Consider the following 25,345-nt stretch of genomic DNA (forward strand, 5'->3'; position numbering starts at 1 on the left):
GAAGCTCAGGAAGTGTGGGTTAGACGAGTGGACAGTGAGGTGGATTGAGAACTGGCTGAAAGGCAGAGCACAGAGGGTCGTCATCAGTGGTGTGGAGTCAAGTTGGAGGCCCATGGCTACTGGAGTTCCCCAGGGCTCAGTATTGGGTCCCATCCTGTTCAACTTATTCATCAATGACATGGACGAAGGGACAGAGTGCCTCCTCAGCAAGTTTTCTGATGATACCAAGCTGGGAGGAGTGGCTGACACACCAGAGCGCCGTGCTGCCATTCAGAGAGACCTGGACAGGCTGGAGAGTTGGGCGGAGAGGAATCTCATGAGGTTCAACAAGGGCAAGTGCAGGGTCCTGCACTTAGGGAGAAATAACCCTAAGCACCAGTACAAGCTGGGGGCTGACCTGCTGGAAAGCAGCTCTGCAGAGAAAGACCTGGGAGTGCTGGTGGATGACAGACTGCCCATGGGCCAGCAATGTGCCCTTGTGGCCAAGAAAGCCAATGGTATCCTGAGGTGCATTAGGAAGAGTGCTGCCAGCAGGTGGAGGGAGGTGATCCTGCACCCTCTACTCAGCCCTAGGGAGGCCTCATCTCGAGTACTGTGTCCAGTTCTGGGCTCTCCAGTACAAGAGAGACATGGAGCTACTGCAGAGAGTCCAGTGTAGGGCTACGAGGATGATCAGAGGGCTGGAGCACCTGCCCTGTGAAGAACGGCTGCGAGAGCTGGGCCTCTTGAGCCTGGGGAAGAGAAGACTGAGGGGGGATCTTCTCAATGTCTGTAAGTACCTGAAGGGAGGGTGTCAAGGGGATGGGGCCAAACTCTTTTCAGTTTTCCCATGTGACAGGACAAGAGGCAATGGGCAGAAATTGAAGCACAAGAAGTTCCACCTGAAGGTGAGGGGGAATTTCTTCCCTGTGAGAGTGACAGAGCACTGGCACAGGTTGCCCAGAGAGGTGGTGGAGTCTCCTTCTTTGGAGATATTCAAGGCCCGCCTGGATGCAACCCTGTCTACCATGCTCTAGGTGACCCTGCTTGAGCAGGGAGGTTGGACTAGATGATCTCCAGAAGTCCCCTCCAACCTTACTGATTCTATGATCCTATTCTATGATTCTGTGTTCCTCTCCCAAGTTGATGCAACACACAATGCTAGCAAAACTGCAGAGAGATGTTATGATAGTGCTCACCAGTACCAGAGTCATAACAAAGCTGAACTGAAGTGCTACGTGGAACATATTTGGCTAACAGCCACAGACATATGGATCTTTTTCTCTTAAGCTTGGGTACAGCAAAGATAGCTGTCCCGTCTCTCGTCTCCATCTTTCCAAGAGATCTCATTTATAGAAAGCCAATATCACTCTCAATCTTCTTCCACATCCTTTCCCTTCTTTACTGTGGAGAAGCGGAAAGTAAGGGGCACTTGCAGTAAAGGAATTCCTCTGAAGTCAGCTCTGATCAAGATTCTGGATCCTTATCTGATTCAAAAGATTGTGGTGATAGATGTGGTATGCTTGCTTAGAAAGATCAGATTGAGATTCTGTATTTTTCATTCTGCTGAAACACCAGTGAAAGAGGATGCTTCTTTCCAGGAAAGATGGATAACAAGAAAGGTCTCTGGCATCAGGAATTACCCTCAACTGGTAACTGCAGCAAGACCTCACAGTATACTGTTGGTAAAGCCATGCACATATACATATGTAACTAAAGATGCAATTGGTCCTCATTTATCTGGGGAAATTCTAGCTTGAAGTCACTTTTAAAAATGAAATTTAGTCTCTTAAATGTCTTGAACAGTTCTGAAAACATTTATTATTGTCACCACTTGTCTCAGTTTCTCATATATAGAACAACAGGTTAGTTGGCATGCCACACTGGCATGCCCAGTCAAACAACACAAGCTTTAAATCAAATTTAATGTTTACCTACTAGAATCCAATACAAGGCCATGACAGAAATGACTTTTGGTCTTCACACAGTCCCAGATGAAATCTGAGCAGTGATAGAGCTGAAAATGGCTATCCTTGCCCAGCTGATAAAACGAGCTCAAATGAGCCCTGGTCCAAATGAGCTCAGCCCCAGGTCATTCCCATTGGCTAAAGGGACAAACCTTCCCTCCTCCCCCATACTTATTGACAGAATAACTTTATTTGCTCTAGATGGAAAAGGGTTGCTTTTTGTGGAAATACAACAGGCGTGTACAGAGCTGTGGGGCTGTAAGCAGAAGGTGGTGCAGGCAAAGTATGTGGGGAGAACCCAGAGCTAGAAAAAATCAAATGTTGGAGGGAGGAGTGAGGGGCAGTGAGAGCAAGTACGGGGAGCTTGGAGTGAGTCAGGAGACTGGGTGGCAAGGAGCACAAGAACAAAGGGAATCCTAAGGTCAGCACTGAGAGACGCCACACTTTGTCTTCAGCCATGCTACAGCTGCAGTAACTAGACTCACTGACCACAGCCACCTTTCCTTCTTCAAGTAATCCACTTGTCAGCTGGAGTTTGCTCCATCCCCATGCTGGGGACTCTGCCTGCCTACACCCTACGTTGTGCCTCTCCCTCCAGTGGGACTAAGGAGGGTAACTAAGAAATACAACAGTTGCTCAGCAACTCACTGTTCCCTGAGGAGGACGATCTAACCTATCTGTACCAGCCTCCTGGATTAGCCTTCTCTGCGCAGCTGGAGATGCTCTTAATCTGACTTTTTCCAGGATCCTCCGTGTAGAACCTGCAGATCTTTACGCCTGCAAGCCTCTGAAGCCTCCATTGGAAAGAAACACAGTTGTACGGGGTGTGCTGACCTTTTGTGCAGGACGGTGCAGGACAAAGGTCGAGCTGAAGGGACATGGCATCAGATTATTGATCTCTGAGGAGACCTTCAGCTTAGGTAAAAACTATCCTCCCTCTCTTTCCCCATTTGTGTGTGAGCCAGCTTGCGTAGGGGGTGTGGGCCTGGCCTCACAGGCAGCAGCAGATTTCAGAGGTAGGTCTGCAGCTCTGTGGGAAACCCCAGAGCCTACATTAAATCTTCTAACAAAGAAAGGTTCTTCTATTGTTGTTGTTTACTGCCCTCCTGCCCTCACCCCTTGGTTTGTGGTTCTTTGCTTATGCCTTTTGTTTCTGAAGGGATATGATAGAGGAGAAGGACCCTGGCTTTGCTAGACTGCTCTGCCTGGTCCAGGGGAAGAAGACCCCTGAAGGGGGCTCATAGGAAGATCACCCATGAAGAGAAAGTGGGAGCAGACCATGCTAGGCCTGTTTGTACCATGTATCTCTCTGGAAGTATACATTAGTGCAAGCAAATGTGCCACCATTTGTCTTGATACTAATGTTAGCTAAGCTTTTTTTGTGATTATTTTCTGGATTTGCTTGGTGTAATGCAATGTGATGTAAGACATTCTGTGAGCATGTTTCTGTGTTGCAAGGCAACCTGGAGGATTTGAGGGCCATACTCAGTAACTTGGGAAAAGTGAGGAGACTGAGAAGCCTGTTAGCCTGTCTGGTGAACACTCTAAGGTACTCAGGCAGGCTAAAATGGGACCCTTTCGTATATCTTCCCACATCTGCAGCAAGCCCCTCTTGTGCATTCGTATCAGCATACTTGCACACACCACCTGGCATGCACACACACACACAGTGCAGAGACATTCCCCAAGACCACTGTGTCCTCCCACACAGATGTATTTACATCCCTTCCTCTCCAACCAGGGAACCACGGAACCACACATAAAGCCATTGGTGGTGGCTGAGAAATTAGAAAGGCATTAGATGATCACAGATGAAGAGAGAGGGAAAGTAGCTGGGTAAGGTAACTGAGATGACTATGACTTTCTTAGGAAATGGCATTTCTTACCTTCAGACCCTGGGCCTGACAGGGTGGGAGCATCCAGGAGGAAACAAAACAAGAAGCCTGGGGAAGAAGGGAAAAGGAAGCCAGAAGGTGTTCCGTGGCACCAAAAGAGGGGGGTGGAGGGCCCAACCTTGTTTAGGTGCTCTTCACTCACTAGCAGACCTAGTGAGTCTGTGCCAGAGTGGGCTTAACTGTAGGACACCTGGTCTGGTGGGAATGGCAGGGTTTGTTTACTTTTAAGGATGGAGCGCAAAAGGGCACAGAAGGCAGAGTGCAACTGCAGGCTCCCACGCTGGGGCTGTTGTGCGCAACTTGTATGTGTATGTGAGGTCAAGGATTTTCTTTTGTGTTTACCTCTAGGTCAATAAAATATCACTTTTAAAACCATTTTCAGCCTGGGAGGACATCACTCTCGTCTCTAGAGAAATTCGTTACTGTACTCATTTGAATTTGGGGACAGTAAATGGAAACCTAGGAGATGTCTTTGGAAGTTTAAGTATTGCCAAGGAGGAATAGACAGAAAGGACAGTATCTTACAACCCTGTTTCCCACTGGATTAGAGTTTTACTCACAGTGGCACTGAGGAAAATCTTTGGTGTCTAGCACACAGACAACATGAGGCTGTAGGTCATGGGAGAGGAGTACAGATGAGGCAGAGCACTTCCAGTGACGGATGTAAGGGGATGCAGAAAACCCAGCCTGATCTAGTATGCTGTGTCACTAGATGCCCCTGATGGAGGCTGAGGAACAAGAAGAAGATGCCAACTCCCTCTCAAAGGATGAGTCTGAGACTAACTCATGTGACCGCCTCCGCTACGTGCCCCTCTGCATAGCCTTTCTATTGCTGGCCGGAACTGCCACAGCAACCTGGTATTTCCTAGGTAACAGTTCAATGTATTTTGTCTTGCACAGGATTTAATTAAGATAATTAAGATAATTAAGATAATTTAATTTAATTAAGATAATGCCCAGCAATCCCCCAAAGAGCATTAGTGACTCTGAGTGATCTTTACAGACACAAATATTGAGGTAAACCCCTCTCTTTTTCATATTAGCAAGGTAATCTAGCAGTGTCTTATGTTGGCAGACTACAGACCACGGCACCCAGAACCAGCCATTCTGCAGGTTTACTCTGGCAGCCTCCAGGTCCTCAATAGCCAGTACTCCGCAGACCTCGGGCGGTCAGAATCCAGAGCCTTCTGGACAGAGTCGGCTAAACTTCAAAAGATGGTGAGAGCAATTTTATGACCAGATTTGGCCCTGAGAAAGTTCAGTGAGTAGAAGGAGGAAGGATCAAGTATGCTCATCAAAGTGACAGACTTGGTGGGTCTGTACAGCAAGAGGGCTGAAACACAGAGTTGGCTATAGGTCCTTTTTCACTGTAACATCATTCAATAGTTATTAGATTACATTCTCGTTACAGCTGAAGGAACTGATTCGTGCCACAGAGCTGGGGCGATATTACAACTCGAGCACAGTCTATGCATTTGGGTGAGTAGCACCCACAGTATTTTTGGTTGTTCACATGTGAAAACTCCCAGCTAGTTGTTCCAGCCACAGAAAACTGCTGCAGTCCCCACTATGAGCTCTAGGCCAGGCTGGACAGTCCAGAACCAGAATGGTTCCAACACAATTGTCCTGTGGATATTTTGGTGTTTATATTCATTCATGGTCAAGAAGAAAAGCCAAAATTGAGATTTTTTTTTTCCCAGAGACAAAGGTTCAAGAGAGGGAAAAAAATGACTGGGAAGAACTGAAAATCTGGGCTTGGCATTCTCAATAGAAACTAAGTACTTGGAAATTAATTTCTCTAATTCAAGAAAGTCATTTTTATGGCTGATACTAAGCACCAGAACAAAGAGGCAAGAAAGCACTATGGGAAAGGTGTTCCAGCCAAGAAGCATGGTCTACCTGGGAACAGGGAAAGAGTGGAATGGGACAGATATGGGTCTTCAGTTTTGCAGATCATCACAGTAGTTCAGGAAAGCACAAATAGCTTCCAAACTGGCCTATCCAATTGGTTCTGATCTTTCCATGGAAAACTATATGCCAAATTTGTCCTTCGGCTATGGAATGGCTATTCCAATTTTGATTTAATTCCATTTTCAACTAGAGAAAGAAAAGTTTCACTTGAAATTTTTCTTTAGCATGTCACTGGAAAAAAAAAAAAAGATTTGCTTCAACATCTCTTCCCCCTCCCCCAGCAAATTTTCCCTGCCAGCTGGTTGAACAGAGCTTTCACAGTCATGGTCTCCTGCAACTTGACCCTGCCCAGCTTTAATGGCTTGTGGTAAGGTACTAAGCTGTAAATCATCCACTTGTCTCCATTGGGAGCTGAGACAATGAAGTCTTGAGCATTTAATTTCAACCCTTGACCACAGGTCTTTTCTACCTGAAGCATATTCATTAGACCAGTCCTGACTTAATTATCACACAAATTTGAACACCTCCGGTCATCACGAAAGCCATATGGCACAAAATGGCTTTCTCCCATCCCTGAAGGTCTGAGCATTAACTAGCACTACAGGAGCTGGATACAACAGCTCTTCTGCCCTACTCACAGTGTTTCCTCTGGGTCACAGTTGCTGGGCTGGTGTGTGCTGGAAAAGTCCACACAGCTATGTCTGATTTGTGGATAAATAGAAAGTGGGAGGTTATCTCTGGGGTTTGTCACTCCAGTGATTCTTAGGGATATTAAATTCACTTGCAGTGAAAAAAAAGGGGGGGGATATTTAACACACTATTTCTCTGTTAGGGAGGGGGCTCTGACCTTCTTCTTCTGGTTTGCCCTCCAAATCCCTGAGAATCAGCAAAAGGAGATGACTGCTGAGAGGGTAAATGCAACGCTCCACCAAGAACTCACCACTCGTTTCAAAAGCTCAAGCAGCCTGTCCTATCAGACAGAGTATAAGGTCAATCCTGACTCCCTGGTTCTGCTGGGTAAGTACCCACTGCTCAACTGTGGCCTGAGTAGTCAGAAATGGGCTGAAGCTTATAAAATGCTGAGGTGGGTCTATGAGAAGAAGCCAGAAGTCATTTGTGAAGGGGAAGGAAAAATCTGCATATTGAAGAGGATAGGGAAGATGTGAGGAATAAGAGAGAGAATTGTACATTTCTTCCTCATAGAGGAGCACTGAAGTTTGACATGCAGCATCCTTGTCTCAAAGATTAAAGATTCTTGGAGACATCACCATCCATGACCACCTAGGTAATAGTTTTCTTTTCTCTCTCCCTCTTCAAGTTTGGTTTCTGTGTAGTCACTTCTTACCCTGGTCATGACTTTGCTCATCTCAGTTCAAAAACAGTAAGTAATTCCTGTTTTCCCTTGGGAGATTATTCAAGTTCACTTAACTGCGATAATAACAAAGGCAACATACTTAAGTCACCACTAGTCTTATTCTGTGAGACAAAGTATTGTTGCCACTTCAGCTCTTGACATATTATCTTAAGGATTATTTATTGCTGCCCAAAGTGAAGATCACAGACCGTTTAAAAGGACACCCTTACAGAAGTTTCCTAAAATAGATGTTAAATCAAGGACTAAGACATGTGTCTATACTTAATGCATCAAAGTTGAGTGGAATTTGGATTTAGTCTTTACAATGAGACTTAACTCTGTACAGAGCCCCAAATCACACAGGATTAATATATCTTGCTTATTCTTTTCCTTTAGGCTTCTCATTTCCAAGTTTCTTTCCCCACACATGTTATCTTGCATTTTTCTAAGATGAATCTCATTTTAATATATCCCACTCATATTTTCTTTAACTTTTCCCTTTACATCTCAATTGTTCTGATTTGGTGGTTGATTATTTGGTGCCTGAAAAAATTCCTTCAAATTTTTTTTTTCCTTCATCCACATCCTTGCATTAAATCTTATTTTGGATCTTCATTAGCCTCCCATGAAGCCCTCTCCTCCTGCAATCACCATTAGTCACTTTCTTCTACTTGTGATTTATTTCCAGCACAACAGACCTTATGCTCAGCCAATTTAAATTAACTTTCTTAAGAAAGATGTTGTAAGATAATATGCTAAATGTTTCCAAGTCAGCCCATCTTGCATTTCCCTTTATCTACTCAGTTCAGAATTTAATCCAGAAAAAAACAGAGAGTTATGGTGTCATTCTTCTAGCTGTTCCCAGTTCCATCTTATTCCCTTCACATCTGTTTCACTGTTTTATTCATTTCAGGCAGATTTACATAAGCAGACCACAACTTCTTCCATCTTAGAATTAACACCCATTGTAGTTTCTTCAGCTCCTCTGCTTTCTGTAGACCTTTCTGTTTCCCTCTCCAGTCAGAAGCACAGTCTAGCATCTGTGGCTGAAGCCAAAAAAATTCTTACACTGCTGGCCTATAATAATGTCAAGCAAGTGACTTAACCTCAGGCTTCATTTGCTGTGTGAAATAGGATTGAAAATATGGCAAGGCACTTCACTGTCTAACAGACTCATTTGCTGACCCGCTTAGCTCTAAATACAGAGCTGCAAACATCACTGACTGATACAGGAATGTTTTTTAACCTCTCTAGTGCTTTCATTTTATTAATGGCTACGCTTACACCAGAAAACTATCTTCCCCTTTCTCCCAAAGAACTTCAGGACTTCATTCTCCTTTCTTTCCAGGACTCAGTTTTATTACCTTCAGATACAACTATAACACTAACTCAGTACACCCCCATGTCCTTCCTTAAAGCACAAGTGTTTCCTTAGGAGTCTGCATTATGCCTGTAGGCTCACCCTTTCCACAACATCTGTTATTATCATGACAAAACTGCTCAGCTCTCCCCAAAGAATTGCAAGCTCTGTTTATGAGCTACAAAAGACCAAACCCCTGAACTAGGCAAGGCCCCAACAGCAATTTTCACATCCAGCTGACCTCATGGTGACTTTTATGTTGACAATTATTCCCCTTAGCACCTGATGTCTGGCTGCTTTCAGTTCAGCTGGGAGGGTGAAGCAAGACCTAATTCTTTTAAAAGGGTTGTCCACCCAAAGACTCTGTTTTGTACAGGTTTGCAGTCCTGGCTGAAGGCTTTCTGTTTATCTTTCTCCCCCAAAGGTGGGACCTAAAAGGCCATTCAGTGTTTTATCAACCAGTCATCATCACAAGAGACCTCCTTCCACTCCTTCAGCATTCCTCCCTCTTTTTTCTTTTCAGTGAGAATTATGTGAATCCAAGGAGTATATTCCCATTCTTTATTTGCCATTGCTGGCTTTAGTTAGCATTTAACCTACTCATACCCACATGCTATGCCAAATTCACAGGCTGTCCTAAGCTTGTGCTTCTCTTGCATTTCAGAAGTGTCTTCCCACAGGAGACCTTTTTACAGACTGTGATGCAAAGCCCTTTAGATTTCAGCCCTTCCTTGTTGACCAGAAAGGATGTGTGCTCCATCTCCAGCAAGAGGAGAGTGGAGAGGGGCAGTGATCTCTTAGGGCAGTGACCTCTCAGGGCAGCCAGTGATCTATTTGGGAAGTGAGGTTGTGTCCCTTTGATGTTGCTTATAGGAAAGGGATACGACTATGTGAGCTATTGCCCAGCCCTTGTGGACTGGAGAAGGAGGACCAGGAAAGGCACCATGAAATGAGAAAGGAAACAAGGAGAAAAGCCTCTGGCAAGTTGGAAATGATGGATCAGAGCTGTTAGATTTGGGAGAGAGGCCAGGAAGATTTCCCAGTGACGTAGGATGGAGAAGACATGACTGAAACAGGACCTGAGAGCAGATAGAGAAGCTCTTGAAGAGTTCCCCATGTCAAAGTTATAAGGGGGCAATTATTTAGGAAGGGAGTTATCATCTACCATGCTAACATTTAGATACTGTCACGTTTTCTCTTTTTGTTTATCTTTCTTTACATATTCCCTTTCTAACAGAATCCAGTGTGAAAGACATAATAGTCCTGAAATCCACTCTGGGTAGGCTATCTTTTTTTTTTTTTTTTTTTTTTTTCCTTTTGTTTTGAGTTTGTTACTTTGTGGGAGGGAGCTCTACAGGGGCCAGAAAGTTTGTTGGCTTCCTGGAGTATAAGTCCTGGGAAGGTGAATGAGAACAGTAGCAAGGAAGCAACAGTTCTGAATCCTGGCAAAACACTCATGGCCCCATCTCTGCATGAAACAGCTAGATGCTAGAGTGCTGCAGTCTGACACCTTTGCACTCTGTAACACACTACTATAAGAGATACCAGCTCCCAGGGGCTGTGTAGTCACCTTAATAAGGTCTTGTGCCTGCCCTGATTAGCTTGGTCAAATATAACAATATTAATTCCAGGTCCCAAGCAAACCTATTGAGCTAGGTGGAAGTTTTCCTGCATGACTCTGCCCTGGATGCTGTGTAAGTTGTTTAGGCATCTATGTCTTTTGATGTTCAATGGTGCTTCAGATAGTTTCAGTCAGTGTTTTAAGTGCTGTGGCTGGCAGCTTGCATCAAATGTACTATTGAAAACTCACATTTAAATTGGCCTTTACTCAACAGTCTGGGCCTGGAAGTCTGCTGAGCCCTGGAAAACAGATAAAGGGAATGTAAAGCAGGAAAGAATATGGAGGGTGAGAGGAGAAAAAGGAAAAGGAAAATGAAACAAGTGGAAGACAACTGTGTTACGTTAATATGAAAAGACTGAAGGAGTATGGGCTTAATCAAGGGAGAGGGGACAGTTTTCACAGAGAAAAACTGAGGCACCAGTAAGAGATGACTGGGGTCACTAAGAACAAACGTGAAAGTAACCTGAGTTCACTGGGATGACTCAGCCTAACCCTAAAATCGGGTTCATGCAGATAGTCTAAATGACAAGCCCATAACTTAATTTCCCTAAACACCACCACTAAACTACCCTCTTTTCAGTTTACTTCACCCTGAGATTTAAGTCCTATTTGTTTGTTTTTTTTCCCCCTTGGATTCAGGTTGCTATAGATATAGCTATCTCCAGGAAGATGACGTCTTAAGGTTGGAGGGCCCTGACTACTTGGCCTCCAGTTGTCTTTGGCATCTCCATGTCCTCAAGGGCTACATGATCAAGCTACGCCTGGAGTGGACTCTGCCAGAGTGCAGGGATCGCCTGGCTATGTACGATGCAGCAGGGCCTCTGGAGAACCACCTCATCACCTCGTAGGTAGCTGCTGAGCAGAATGAGCACAGCGGGGAAGCCAGGCAGGATGGCACAACATGCCACAGTAGGGGAAGGTGTTAAAATACATCAGAGGAAATTCTCTTTGATACACAGTCTGTACTGATGAGATGAAGTCACTGATGTGGGATATCACAGAGTCAATCCTGCCGCTTGATAGATTACAGCAGCACAAGCTGTCTCTCTGCTAACCCTTGATTTGATTCAGTTAGCGTCTCACAACAGGCATGCTCTTTGAACAACATAGCCCTCCCTTTGTCTCTCTCTTGTGCTTCTCTCTCTTTTTACTTGCTACTATCTTTACTCACTCCCGTCCCTTTTCTCACTCCTTTGCTCTCTCTTTCCCCTCAGAATCTATGGTTGCAGCCGGCAGGAGCCCATTGTGGAAGTCCTTTCATCAGGCTCTGTGATGTCCATTGTGTGGAAGAAAGCCATGTACAGCTACTATGACCCCTTCATCCTCTCAGCACAGGCTGTGCCCCTCAAAGGTAATGAAGGCTGGAGGAAGAGGGCCATAGATACAGGAAGGAGATAGGTTATCTTCTATAACACCACTGCTTCTAGAGATGCTCCATCTCTATTAGGGGCAGAATTCACTCAAGACTGCAAGGGTAGAGGTGGTCAGTAAAAGCAGGTTAGAGCTGGTTAGTAAAAAGCAGGTTAGAGCTTGCTCCTCACCTTGGACTCATTAGTGTCTCGTTAGTGTCTAGTGCAAGGCTTTATAGACCAAGCCCTGGTGAGCAGAGCATGAGTGATCATAATATCTCAGGAACAATCTCAAGTTCTTGCGCATGGACAGACCAGGTGTGGCCTGGACAACACATCTGGCTCCACTAGCAGGTAAATGTGAGTTCAGTGGGAGAGCCTAAAGCAGCAAAGTACATTATCATCATTCTTCTCTGATCGGGAGGAGAAAGCCAACAGACTTGCCAGGTAGAAATGGTGTTTCGTAGGGGAATGGTGGAACATCCTAGTGACCTTTAACATCAGGTCTTAGAGGCCCTTTTCTTGCTTCTTACAATGGGACAAGGACACGGTATTCCTAGGCTGAGGTTCAGCTGATAGGCAGTGGGGCTTTGAATGTCTGTGTTTACAGCTTGCGAAGTGAATATAACCCTACGAGAAGGCCTGGAACTGCAGGGGAAGATCGGCACGCCACACTACCCAAGTTACTACTCACCCAACACGCACTGCACATGGCATTTGACGGTAAGAGCTAGCTAGCTCCCACAGGAACATCCATTCCTTCCTGAAACCCATATGGTACTTCCCACATAAAAGGGCAACAGCACTCAGCCAGCACTCTTGATGAGAAGGTCATGAAATGCAAGTAGGGAGTGACAACCAGCCCAACCAGCCTATGTTTCCCACAGTAAATGTTGCTGAAGAGGAGGGAGATGTATGCCAGAGCAGAGATACTATAGCTGAGGAGGAATCTGAAATCTCTCCTCTGGTGGAGTTCCTCAGGATAGAACCTGATTACTAGAAATTACCACACTTTGAGAGCAGCAATAGAGCTGCCCTGGGGTACTACATTGCCCTAGTTCGGATGGTGCTTCCTTCTTGCCTGCAATGTGTGAATTGGCAGCTCCCCCTTCACATATGTTCTGCTCACTTCTTCTGCCTCAGCTGGGCTGCAGCATTCACAGGAGCCAACTCCCTTCTGTTCTGGATCCCCTGTTTTGCAGGTTCCATCTCTTGACTATGGGGTCACCCTGTGGTTCGATGCCTATGCCCTCAGCAGACAGAAGTATGACCTGCCCTGTACTCAAGGCCAGTGGATAATTCAAAACAGAAGGTGTGTGCTGGGGCCCTGGTTTCTGTCTCTCTTTTCTCACCCTCAGAGCTGGGATTAAATCTCTGCAGATCCTCTGCTCATGCCAGTTACCATCTCCAAAAAAGGAAATCCCATCACCTACTGAGTGGCCACTGTTTGTGTTGGTGCTTCTTGCTTTTCTACTTGTTTTTCAGCCTCCTTGGTTCACAGGCTTCCCAGTGAACACATTTCTTACAGATTTGTTTTGAGCTACTAGCCTGCCTTTTCAGTCTTACTGTTTGCATCAGGCTTCCTAGTTTTCTACTTTGTATGTAACCTTGATGTCCTCCCACATCTCCTGTGTTTGCAGATCTGCCTGTCACCACCTCTTCAATATTAGCTGCATGTGCCGTTGCCTCACATTCACCTCTGTACAGATCTTCCACCAAGCTCCATATCCTCCTGCTCTTAAAAGAGCTACTTCCTCCTGTAGAAATTCCTGACTCCAGTCCCTGCACTTCGCTGGGGATGTTGCACACCACTGCCCATTTGCAAAGGAGTGACAGCTGCTGCACTCCCATGTCCTCGAAATAGGCTCCAAGCTGGATAGATCCATGCCAAATTGCCCCCTTCTCTGCAAAATTCATCTCATTAACATTATCCCCACTGTTGCTGTAGCAGTAGCTGCTTTTCCCCTCATGGATCTGATCCAGAAGCTACTGAACACTGTTCTTCTGGCTTAGGAAGCTTAGGCTTTCACATTTTCTTTCCCTGCCCTTCTCTTAAACTGTCACACCACAGTTTCTAGACCATGACTTAGGGAAGATAAATATAAAAGAAATGTATTGATTTGTGTGGCCTGAACTCAGTGCTTGCCCAGAAAGGGGAAAATGTCCAAAGACAAAGGGTCACTCTGCCTCACACATGGCCTGACAGTAGGGTTGGGTTATGGTATGTACAGATTATTTTTGTCTTGTTCTCTGTAAGCAATTCTATTACAGTATTCATGTGTGGTGGATTTTCTTTTTCTTTTTCTTTTTTTTTTTTTTTTTTTTTTTTTTCATTCCTGTTTCTTTCTGTCCCTGGAGCTTCCTCACACAGCTTCAGCAGTTATTTCAGGCCAGTCGCTAGCTTAGTTATTCTGCCTTGCAGCCAGAGAGGACACCTTGTTTCACCAGGATTACTGTCTTCTCAGGCTGGCTTTGCACAATCACTAAGATACGGCCAGGCAGAGCAACATTCAATGTCAGCTCTTCCACGTGCTGGCAGGGCTTAAAAGGCCATAGCCTTTTCCCATTGCCCCTTCATAATCTCATGCCATAGTGAAGATATTCTGCCTTGCCTACTTGCCCCCCACCTGTGTGGTCCCCTCCCCACAATCCGGTCACAACTCCTCCCAGGCCACTTGGCTCCACTTTGCAGCCCTCCTTTTCCTCGCTGCCTGGGACATCATGCCTGTGTTTGCTTGTCAGGTTGTGTGGCCTGCGGACCCTGCAAGCCTATGCTGAGCGGATTCCTGTCACATCCTCTGCTGACATCACCATCACCTTCACCTCACAGATATCCTTAACCGGCCCTGGCGTACAGGCTGCCTACAGCCTGTACAACCAGTCAGACCGTAAGTCCAAGCTGCCTCTCTGCCCCTCAGTGTGATGGGGAGGTTCCAGCTGATTATCAGCCACCCCTTGCACTCCTGGCTTTTGTTAGGAGAAACACACGACACATCCTGCGAGTCCTAGGTGCCAACTGCTCTTCATGCACATGCTCACAAGCACAGTGAAACACACACCACAGATCTCCTACTTGCCACAGAAAAGGGGATTTACATGTGAAGCTGCATCTGCACACGGCCCTGCCTTGTGTTTTCAGAACATCTAGGCTCCAAGGCCAGAATCAAAGAACTTCTTACAGGCTCACCTCTGCATCCGTTACTGGCCTTGGGAATTCAGTGAGGTATCTCTGACTTGAAGTGGCTTTTGTTTTGATTATAAAAGCCCTTAGAGAGAGCTGTTTCCTGCTTACCTTGGAATTTGTGCCAGTGAGAGACAAATAAAACCACACACAAATACACATACACACATATGCCAAGGCACGGTTGCAGTCTTTCTTTCCAAGGTTTCTCAGTCTTCCTCACACAGTCCTGAACACATGCACCTGTGTCATGTGTCTGACAAACCCTTAAAGGCCCTAGCTGGGTTTTAGTAACAGCCCCAAAGAATCTATTCCAGCTTTGCCACTGCACTCAGGGCTAAAGCAGAGGTATACCATGCTAGGTGGGTTACTGTCTTTGTTCTTGCCCATTGATATTCTGGGAAACAGGGAAGCTGCCTTGTCCTGTTGCACAGCCCAGCTTCATTTGCCCTTGTGTAGGGCAGTTAAGATGGCAGAATTTGGGGAGCTTAGTGAGTGCCATGTGCATGCTGCTATGACACACATGTGGTTAGGAAGGTGTGTAGCGCCATGCTCGACTTTCAAGTCACAGTGCTTGCTATGAGGAGGTTTCCAGTCACTGGGGACTAATTATTCACTTGTGGTTTTACAGCCTGTCCCGAGGAGTTCCTGTGTTCTGTGAACGGCTTGTGTGTCCCAGCCTGTGACGGGATCAAAGATTGCCCCAATGGGCTGGATGAAAGAAACTGTGGTGAGTGATTTCTCCTCTCTGCCAATTGCTGGTCTCAGCAGGACACAGCTCCTTGCCCTCCAAAAGTTGGGAGGGAAGAAGATTCAGGTGGCCTGGCACAGCCTGTACTCTCCCTGGGAGCAGAAACCTCTGTACTCATAAAGGCCTCATCCCACTGCCAGGCAGCTTCAGCCTGCTCCTGCCAGAGCAGAAGTGCCAATTTCTCCTGAAAATGGATTCTTCCCCTGCAGAAACCCCTGATCCCAATGCACCAAAATCTCAATATAGACTGAATGACCCCCCTGCCCAGGTTCTCCCCTCCATGTTCTGCTTTTCTTTCCTAGGCCTGACACTGAAGCTCAGCCCTGGCCTACAGCCCCCCCTACTGTCACAGTCCACGGTGTCACCCCCAGTCCTCCCATCTTGCCTACCACCAACCAAATCCATCTGCTGTCCTGCTCTCAGCCCCCTTCTTCCCTCTCCCTCCACCCCATCCAGGTTGTGTGTGAGACACTTGAACTGTACAGGCCCTGATCCATATATTGCCCCCCAGTTTGAGAGTGTCTGTGTCCTCAACCCACCATCAGTTCCTCAGACCAGCACCAGTTAATGCTGACACAGACACTGTCATTTTTGTCTGAGGACTCCAAGAAAAACCCATTCTCCCAGGAACAGCTATTCAGGCTCAGACTTGACACACATTTCAGCCACTCTCCCACTCCTGTGTGTTCATCACATTGCTGCCACCACTGATTTTTCATTAGTTGTCCCCTATAGCTGTTTGGTTCACAGACAGAACGGTCCCTGAACCTGAGACCAATTCCAAAAGATTTAGAGGAAGATACAGAAAAGATTAACATAAAAGGAAGGAGCAATCTTTCTAAAATAAGTTTCCCTTTTAATTCAATGCTTGAAGTATGAGATATTTCGCAGAATCACAAAACCGCTCAGGTTGGAGGGCACCTCTGGGGGTTGGCTCATCCATTCTCCTGCTCAAAGCAGGTGCTCCTCTTGGAGCACATTGCTCAGGGTAAGGTCCAGTTGTGTTATGAATATCTCAAATAATGGAGACTCCACAACCTCTCTGGCCAACCTGTTCAAATGTTTGACAATCCTTACCATGAAAAAAAGATTTTTCTTACTTTAAATTGAATTTCCTGTATTTCAACTTCTTTGCCCATTGCTTTTCATCCTATCACTTGATACAGGTGAGAACAGTCTAGCTCAGTTACCTTTACTCTCTCCCATCAGACATTTATAGATACTGATAAGATCCCTCTTGACACATCATGATTTGCTTCCATTCTTATATTCTCACCACTGTTGCATCCCTGCTTATATATTTCACGTCTGTATGGAACAGTTCCTGTCTTTAAAATCAGAGTTCACACTGCCTCAGACCTTTGTATGTCCTTAGACATCTGGAAGCCTCAAACTAATTACTGAAGAAATAGTCATTGTAGTAAGATGAGGCCAGGGAGGTACTGGCTCATTATGTTTGGTGTTGCACATCATAGATACCCACAAGCACAAAGCAAGGAGAGAGTTCATGACACAAAAAAATTACAATCAGAGATCAAACTGTATGACAGGCAGGCACCCTATGCTCCTCTCCTCCTTCAGTAAGTACCAAAACTCCAAGGAATGACACTAAGGAGTCCAGCAGGGTTTAGGACTCACCCATCAGAGAGCAACAGGAGCAACTACTCTGTAAGGGAAGGTGGTACAGGAGCTGAGGGTGACAGCAAGGCAGGAGGGACCATGACCCCACCAGCAAGGATGCAGTCCCACTGGACCTGAGCAAGGCGAGCAGAGCAGGTCCAGTAATAGCAATCAAGGTTAGTCAAAAGTCCAGTTACTATAAGGTGAGTCCATAGTGATGAGGCAGATCAAAGGTCAAACAAAGAAGTGAAGTCAGGATCACCAAGGTACAAGGCAGAGTGTAGGCATGCCTGCAACATATCTCAGGGAAGGACCAATAGCACAGGCCTGAGATTAAATGCAGATTTTGAGCAAAGGGACCAGGCTCCTCCTCTTCACCCCTCTTATCATGGTGGTCTGCTTCAAGATGACACACCTACACCTTATCAGAGCTGGCCTTTATGAGCTGGAGTAAGAGTCTACAGAGCCTGTTGCACTTAGGGCCCTGACATCACTTACCTGACACTAAGAGCAGTTGAGCTTCTTCAGCTAATGCAGCTACATAATTTCTGGTACTCAAGTTGGTATCTGTATATCTGGTACTAGAGTCCACATTCCTCCAGTGCGACCTAGCAGGTCTCCCATCAGCAACTGCCTTGTACATTGTAAACATGTTCTTCAAGCTGGTAAAATAAATTCCACATACTGTGGCCAGAGTTTGCAGAGTGACTTTCTTAGACATTGTCATGTGTTTTGTAAACTTCACTGCTTAAATAGACTCTCAGGAAGGCAGTGTAGATCTGATAGAGCTGATAGAGCTGAGCATAGCCTGCATAAAGCCTGATGATGGGAACAAGCACTCTGAACTAAGTGAGCCTGAGGAAAGCACGAAAAAGAAATTAGCTGTGTTCACAGTAGAGATATGAGCTGGGCAGCATTGCAGCTCTTTTAGAGTAAGGGTCTGCACTTTGGCAATTTCCTCAGACCAGAGAACTCATAGCAGCATATTAAGCTGCCAGAAAGAATCCTAAAGTTATAATCTAGTTATAGTTATAAAGTTATAATTCAACCTTCAATGAAGGTTGAAACGTTGTTACTTGAAAGAGGTGGACTTTGGTGCAGACATCACAAAGAAATGCCTAGTCTGGGAATCTACCCCTACTGTTTCATTGACATCTGCTCTTTGCATCTGATGCCAGGAATGCTTTAGCAAAGCAAGGAGTTTAGAAACTCTTTCCCTGCACTAGCCAAATATTACGTAGCACCCAGTTATAGGAAAGGAGATCTAGCCTTGGCTTGTGTGTCTAACTATGAGATGTTTCCGTCCATGCAGTGTGCTCCGCAAAGTTCCAGTGCCGGGAGGACAGCACTTGCATTGAGTTCAGCAGGGTCTGCAATCAGCAACTGGACTGTGTCAGTGGGAGTGATGAAGAGCAGTGCAGTGAAGGTAGGGAAAGGACAGTGCCAGGCTGATGAATACCTTCCTCTGATGTTGACAAGGCTCACAACCTGCTCACAATGTTCACTCTGAACCTGTTTGTAGCTATCAGGAATTTCCTCAGGAAATTCCCTGTAATGGTTTACGGAGTTTCCCCAAGCTTTGTGTTGCCTTTTTTCCGCCACTCAAAAGCCTTCAGCTGCATCTACAACCTGCCACCTTCCTTCAACTTTGGCTCCCCTTCACCTTCGCAGGAGTTCCCTGTGGGCCTTTCACCTATCGCTGTGAAGATGGAACGTGTGTGAAGAAACCTAATCCTCTGTGTGATGCCACTGTGGACTGCAAGGACCTGTCCGATGAGAAGCACTGCGGTGAGGAAATGTTCAGTCACACATCAGCTAGGCAGATTCAGGGTGCCACATACATGCAAGCCACTTTTTCTTCTGCCACACCAGCATAAGCATCCACCCTCCCTTGTTCCAACCTCTTCTCTCTTCCCCAGCCCCATGACTGCAGTACCTATTGCCCCATCCTACCATGGTGGCAGCAGCAGCAGCAACAAGCCAGCTCTCTGTGCTGAGCTGTGAGGGTGAACTTTATTCTTTTTGATCAGCTACTCCCCATCTCCTTCAGGCAGAGGCATCAGGCCAAACAGAAGTGTCTCACATGCCAGGTCCTGCCTATAGGCTGCTTGTTGGACCACTGATGGCTTATGTGAAGTAATGCCATCCTACAAGGCCCCAGCCAGGGAAATCACCCATGACTGGTGGTACTGGCTGGGAAAGAGCTTGTTTTCATTGCCCTGCTTGGTATTTCTGAAGTCTCTGTGAGCAGTGAAGGAGAACGTTTGTGAGATTTCCCTGACCGAGCAGTATCAGTATACACAAGGTATGGCCAAGAAAGCATCCGCAAACTGAAATTGCTGCTGGCACTATAATGTAGGAGAAGGTTGTGCAAGCATCAGCCAGGGGCATTTACTTGGAGGGATTGTTCACTGGGTTTTTCCTGGACAGTATGTAAAACAACTGTTGGCTGGATGAGACAAGGGCCCAAGGGTCTGGAGTTCAAACTCTCCAGTCAGTTAAGTAACAAACGAAGGGCAGGCACGAGATACCATATTCCCTTAAATACCTGCTGTATCTTCTCTTCCTCAGACTGTGGGTTACAAGCCCCTCTCAGCAGGATTGTGGGTGGTGCTGATTCTGTAGAAGGGGAATGGCCATGGCAAGCCAGCCTGCAAGTTCGGGGACGCCACATTTGCGGGGGAACACTCATTGCTGACCGCTGGGTAGTCTCAGCTGCACACTGCTTTCAGGATGACAGGTAAATGGAGAGCACTGGGCAGGAGAAGAATTTGCATTACTTTCCATGTTATACATGACAAGAGCCTCATTGTGCTTGTGAGAATGTTGTGGAGCAGCTGCACCTCTCATTTGGTACCCATGGCATGCTTACCTGTGGCTTGGAGCTAGAGAAAATGGATTTGGCCTATGAAGGCCAGAGGGGTATGAATACATGCATTAGTATGTGAGTGTGCATGAAGGGAAAAGGGATTCATATATATTCATATATATTCACAGGGAAAATATGCTGGGATTCACAGAGCAGTTTCGGGAGAGCAACAGTAGCAAAAGATATTTCACAGTTCTGCCTTTGCTGTGCCTCTGGCTCATCCTCATGTTGTCATAACCAGTGAAACATCCATGGGTACGAGGATGAGGTTGGGGTAGCATTATCTGCTGAGGATGCTGTTCAGATCCAATGATGCCCATCTGAAGGCTTGCCCTCTCAGGAAGAAGCTCTAACTCTCTCCTAGTTTCTTCTATCCAGTGCATGTTCATGGTCCACACATACTACAAAAACATCAGTAAAACACAAATCAGGAGGCCCATCCCATTCTTTCAAACCAGGAAGAAATGAGGAGGAGGGCTCAGAGCAATGCTGGGTCACCAGGCTGGGAGAGAGAAGGAGTGTGCTCCCTCTGGCCCAGCCTCCACCTCCTCCAAAATTTCCTTTTCCTGTGCAAGTGTGCTGGCAGGGATCTTCTGCTTCCATTTGCTCTTCCCCTTCCCAGCTGCTATGGATGGACTTCCCCTCCTGAAGCTGTGTGAGCACAGGCAAGGGGAGCTGCCAGTGTCCTCGGCATGGCACAATAGACCTCTGCAGAACTGGGGCTAGTTCACAGCTCCACTTCCCACCTCACTCTGCCTCTGCCATGCTCCTACTATGATCCTACCACCCAGGGCTTCCTTGCCCTTCAAGAAAACCCGTCAGCACTGGAGTATGAGTGGTCTGTGAAGGATGATTCTGACCATCTGGCTGCCACTTGCAGAGTCTTGATGTAGGATGGATGGAGCTAACACAGCCTTGTTTGATAGTGCAGTGCACATGTGTGTATGTGTTTTGTGTGTGTCAGGGACAGAATTTAGGTGGAGTGAGAGATCAGAAGTAGGGGAAAGAAAGTGAAGCAGAAGAATAGCTCAAGCCAGTGAAGGATCAAGCCAAGGGCAGTAGGCTGTGCAAGAAACAGGCTGGAGGTGAATCCCAAAGGGGAGTTTGGAGCTAGAACAGGAGATAGTCATACTGAAACAGGAAGTTTTTTTCACTCAGAGGGGCAGTGTGGGAGAAAGCACAGCATGTGTAAGACACAAGTTGGACCAGACCCTGAGTTCAGAATCAGTCCTCTGCTGCTTCATGCTGCTCTGATCCAGGGCGAGTTTCTCTCTGCTCCTCACCCTCCTGCCAGAAACAGCCGTCTCCCTCAGGTGCCACAACAAAACTCTTAGGTGTTCTGTTTTCAGAGGTATCCTCCTGTTGGACTGTCCCCAGCTTTAGCCCCTGCTTCTGTAAGGGGCTGTCTTGCCTTTTAATGTCCTCATCTCAGAGCTGCTTTTCTCATATCACTGCCTCTTAGAAGTTTCTTAAATCTTGTTCCCCTTCCCCATGTCCCCTTCTATGTCCTTGCAGCTTTGTTTTCCCTGTTCAGTCCTTGTTCCCTGCCCTGTCATAATCATTTGTATTTGACCAACCTCCCTCATTTGCCTAACAAGATACACCTTTTAGCCTGCTTTGTTAAAGAAAATAACCAAATGTGTACATATGAGTGTTTGCCAAAAGTCAGTCCCACTAGACAGGCATGTCAAGGCATCAAAGAGATGTCTCAAAAAGTTTCTTGAAACCAGTGGCTAAATGAAAAAGAATTTCCTTTGAGGGAACAGATCATTCAGAGCAGATATTGGACACATATTAGATATTTTCAAAGGAGCATGACAGAAGCCACTAGGCTCTGCCCATCCTGATCTGCTCAAGTGATAAGTTGTTTTCTCTGCTGCATCTAACAGATTGGCTTCCCCCTCCGTCTGGACTGTTTACTTGGGCAAGTATTTCCAAAATGCCACCAGTCATACAGAGGTGTCCTTCAAGGTGAACCGCCTATTCCTCCACCCTTATTACGAGGAGGACAGCCATGATTATGATGTGGCCCTGCTCCAGTTGGACCATCCTGTGATCAGCTCATCCTTCATCCAGCCCATCTGCTTGCCTGCCCCCTCCCACCTCTTTGAGCCTGGCCTTCATTGCTGGATCACTGGCTGGGGAGCCATCAAGGAGGGCGGTAGGTGTAGGGTCTCTGCTGGTGACCTCCTGTAATAGGGTCAAGGTGGAAACGTAAGTTCAGATGTGGGGTAGGCAAAATAGATTTCTGATCACCACAGAAACATCATGCCTCCTTTGCCATGTTTGATGTCAGTTCACAGGTTGGGCCAAAGCTGCCTGTTTGGGGCCCAGAGACAGCATTCAGAGGCAGGCATGAGAGTCTGGGAAGGTACCTGAGAACAGCATGTGTTCCCTCATCCAAAGACTACAACAGCCCTGCAGGACTTGTAGGGCTGTTCAGCCATGACTGAGTCATGGAAAAGCCCCAGTCCCAAGGCCCAGTCCCATGCCTGCACCAACATGTGGGCTCCAGTCAGGTTGTTCTCTAGGGCCAATAGCAGACTGGATAGAGCTGAGATGAAAGACTACTCTTCATTAAACCATATTAGCCTGGTTCTCCTGGGAACAGCTGTCTGGGGCCCCTGCAGCATTTTTTATGCATATCAAAGACCCTAGAACCCGAGTCTCTGCAGCAACATCTGTACTAATAAACTCAATGCGGGCAGTGCAAGGTCTGAGCACTCTCTGCTGAGGACCATGTTGTGTAATTGTTAGCATGCTTCATTGACATAGTTCTGGCCATGCAGTGCCTAAATACAACTAAGGGACAGTATGGGTCAATATCTGTTCCCATGGTGTGGTATGGATGAGGTCACTCTTCTTTGTGGGGAGAAGAGCATTCAGCTGTATGGACATGACTATTCCCTCTTCCTTGCCCATAGGGCCAGCAAATGTACCCAGGCTCTTTTCTTAGTGTTGCGTGGCACAGAAATATAGATGTGCTCTCCCAGTCCCTCTTAGTGCCTTCAGTCACACTCACACTTGCTCCAGTTGCTTCCTAACCAGAAGCACTCGGGGTTCTATTCAGATTTGGACATGCCTGAGTTTGCCTATCTAGCCGGGAGGGCTTAGCATTCCTTTCAATGAGAAGTAAACACAAATGTTGATACCCTAGGTGTTGCCACAAATTAGAATCCCCCTCTTCACAAGAACTGCAGTGCCCACAACATACCTCTCTGGGAACAGGGAATGTTACCCTTTCCATGTAGGCAAAGCACTCTGCTAGAAGACAGAGACTGTCATGCCAGGGGAGAGCAGAATGGAAATTCGTAAGACAACTTTCAGCATGCAGATGGAGATGGACGTGGTCTGGGTGTTGATGGGAGGTGGCGGGAAGCTCCATTACTCACCTGTGCTGCTCTTGGTGTTCTACCCTCCTCCCCCTCAGGCCGCATCAGCAACATCCTGCAGAAGGTAGATGTGCAGCTCATCCAGCAGGACATCTGCAGTGAGGCCTATCACTACATGATTTCTCCCAGGATGCTCTGTGCTGGGTACCACAAGGGCAAGAAAGATGCCTGCCAGGTGACAGAGGAGTTGTGGGATGAGGGTTGACTAGCGGTAGTGGAGTGTATCCCCAATCTCCCAAATGAACTCCAATAGAAAACCGTAAGGTGCCTGACTCACCCACCCCATTCCTTTAAGTGAGGAACAGCTCGCAGGCCACTTCTTCCCAGTATCTTTGCCTTAGCCTGGGTCCAAATACACTTAGACTTCTCTTTTTCTTATTTTGACCCATTCTCATCTCTTTATTTCCCCCTCCCAAATCATCTGCATGTCTACATCAATCCTTTCCCCTCTCATCCTCATCAGCAACTGTCAAACACAGGAACCAGCGTATTTTACAATTAACCCCAAGTAATTCCTCTGACTCACATTGCTTCAGGCGATCACCTGACAATCCATCACTTTCCTTACTCTCCAAATACTTGGGCAGCCTGGAAATGTCATATGGAATAGAAGGAAACAATAGAGCTGATAACTTCTGGGGATGTGGCTAAAGGAGAGGAATTTGCATGGCCAAGAAATGCGTTAATATAACAGATCATATCTTTCCTTAGGAGACTTTGACATCTGCCTAAGGTACCCAGGGATGTTGCAGATGTCCCAAGCATGAGAAAAGGGGTTGCAGGAATCTGAGTACAGAAGGTCTCAAAGCCAGTGTAATGATCCAGCAGGTGAAGCTGGTAGATCACCATAACCCTATTTTTCTTTCCCTTTCTTTAGGGTGATTCTGGAGGTCCACTAGCCTGCAAGGAGCCCAGTGGCAAGTGGTTTCTGGCTGGTTTGGTGAGCTGGGGGATGGGATGTGCACGTCCAAATTACTACGGAGTATACACCAGGATCACACAAGTGCTGGGCTGGATGAATCAAACCATGAGCTGAGAAATTCCACCTCTGCCTTCCCCCACCAGACCTAGTCTCACATGGCATTTGTTCCTGACCTTGCTCACTTTTCTCCCAGAAAGAGAGAGAGAGGTTCTGTGTGGGATATTGTCAGACTTGGGGTGCTCTTGTGAGCAGGGTAGAAGAAAGCCTACAGAAGAGATGATGGAGGGAAGCAGGCAGGCCCTCTTCCCCCTCAGTGCTTCCTAGGGAACATCCCAAGATGTTTTTAGGCCAGCCATCCAAAACAGTTGGAGGGAGGGGGAAACAGCAAAGGTCCCAAGCTGATGGTTTCTGTGTAGAGGAATAAGGGGAGATGAACTTTCCACAAACCATGTGATTCAGCCACAATCTTATACTGGCATATTTGCTGAAAGAAAATGTGACTGATGTAGTTAGCGATTCCAGTAACTGTGAAATCTATCTGCCTCCCTCTTCCGTCCTGCCACTCATCCTTCTCCCCTCATCCCTTCCCATTACTCCTCCTCTTCCATCTCCCTAATTGCTTCTTTTCTTAGCTAGCATGTGCTATTCAGCTCAGCTAGACAATTTCTTCACATCTCACTGACTCCTAGGCACTAGTCCAGCATCATACCCCCAAGCATGTGTCCCTGCTTGCCTGCTGAAATAACATCCAGGCTCCACTGCTGCCAATGGATTCCTTCAGGCGAAGCCCTAGCCCCTCAGTAAAAATATTTGAGAAGCTTTCTATCTACTTCCCTGTGCCCTACTAAATATCTTTAACATGAAGTAATATCTCATCTGCTTCCAGAGCTTAGTTAACCCAAGAGATGAGGGAGAAGGCTAAGGGCACAGTGCTTTAGACAGTGACTGCTATGGGGATTTTTTTGTTGTTTTTTTTTTAACTAAAGATACACACACACACACACACACATCTATATAAAATGAGCCACTCTCTGGAATTAGAAATAAAATTAATATTTTTTGCTCTGTTTTGCCTTTCTCTGAGGGGGTTTGGATCTTTTTTTGATCAAACTCCAGTCCTGGCATAGCACTGGATACTGGCAAAATAGATACCACCATCACCGTAGCTATGTCC

The 25,345-nt window shown here is 46.4% G+C and overlaps 1 protein-coding gene across 3 annotated transcripts; it reads left to right on the plus strand.

Moving 5' to 3' along the window:
- Positions 1-2,182: 2,182 nt before the first annotated feature.
- TMPRSS6 (transmembrane serine protease 6) lies at positions 2,183-25,236 on the plus strand. 3 transcript variants are annotated; one of them, XM_062588484.1, is made up of 18 exons: positions 2,183-2,866; positions 4,554-4,710; positions 4,917-5,059; positions 5,253-5,320; positions 6,585-6,769; positions 9,704-9,745; positions 10,727-10,931; positions 11,302-11,438; positions 12,047-12,159; positions 12,639-12,748; positions 14,179-14,324; positions 15,249-15,347; positions 18,301-18,414; positions 18,660-18,776; positions 19,560-19,728; positions 21,747-22,018; positions 23,288-23,424; positions 24,127-25,236. In XM_062588484.1, the coding sequence occupies exons 2-18, from the start codon at positions 4,554-4,556 to the stop codon at positions 24,283-24,285; spliced, it is 2,373 nt and encodes a 790-aa protein (XP_062444468.1). In that variant the 5' UTR covers positions 2,183-2,866; the 3' UTR covers positions 24,286-25,236. The 3 variants fall into 3 exon arrangements, with proteins under 3 accessions (XP_062444468.1, XP_062444476.1, XP_062444483.1); XM_062588492.1 differs by lacking the exon at positions 9,704-9,745; XM_062588499.1 differs by lacking the exons at positions 2,183-2,866; positions 4,554-4,710; positions 5,253-5,320 and having other exon boundaries at positions 4,984-5,059.
- Positions 25,237-25,345: the final 109 nt, after the last annotated feature.

The sequence above is a fragment of the Rhea pennata genome, chromosome 1 (assembly GCF_028389875.1).
Source record: "Rhea pennata isolate bPtePen1 chromosome 1, bPtePen1.pri, whole genome shotgun sequence".
Classification (NCBI taxonomy): domain Eukaryota; kingdom Metazoa; phylum Chordata; class Aves; order Rheiformes; family Rheidae; genus Rhea; species Rhea pennata.

Excerpts from the sequence above, each read along its gene's own strand:
- TMPRSS6 (XM_062588484.1), top strand. The coding sequence starts at position 4,554 with ATGCCCCTGATGGAGGCTGAGGAACAAGAAGAAGATGCCAACTCCCTC. Across the intron at positions 5,060-5,252 it reads CGGCTAAACTTCAAAAGATG|CTGAAGGAACTGATTCGTGC; the intron begins GTGAGAGCAATT and ends TTCTCGTTACAG. Across the intron at positions 18,777-19,559 it reads GTCCGATGAGAAGCACTGCG|ACTGTGGGTTACAAGCCCCT; the intron begins GTGAGGAAATGT and ends TCTCTTCCTCAG.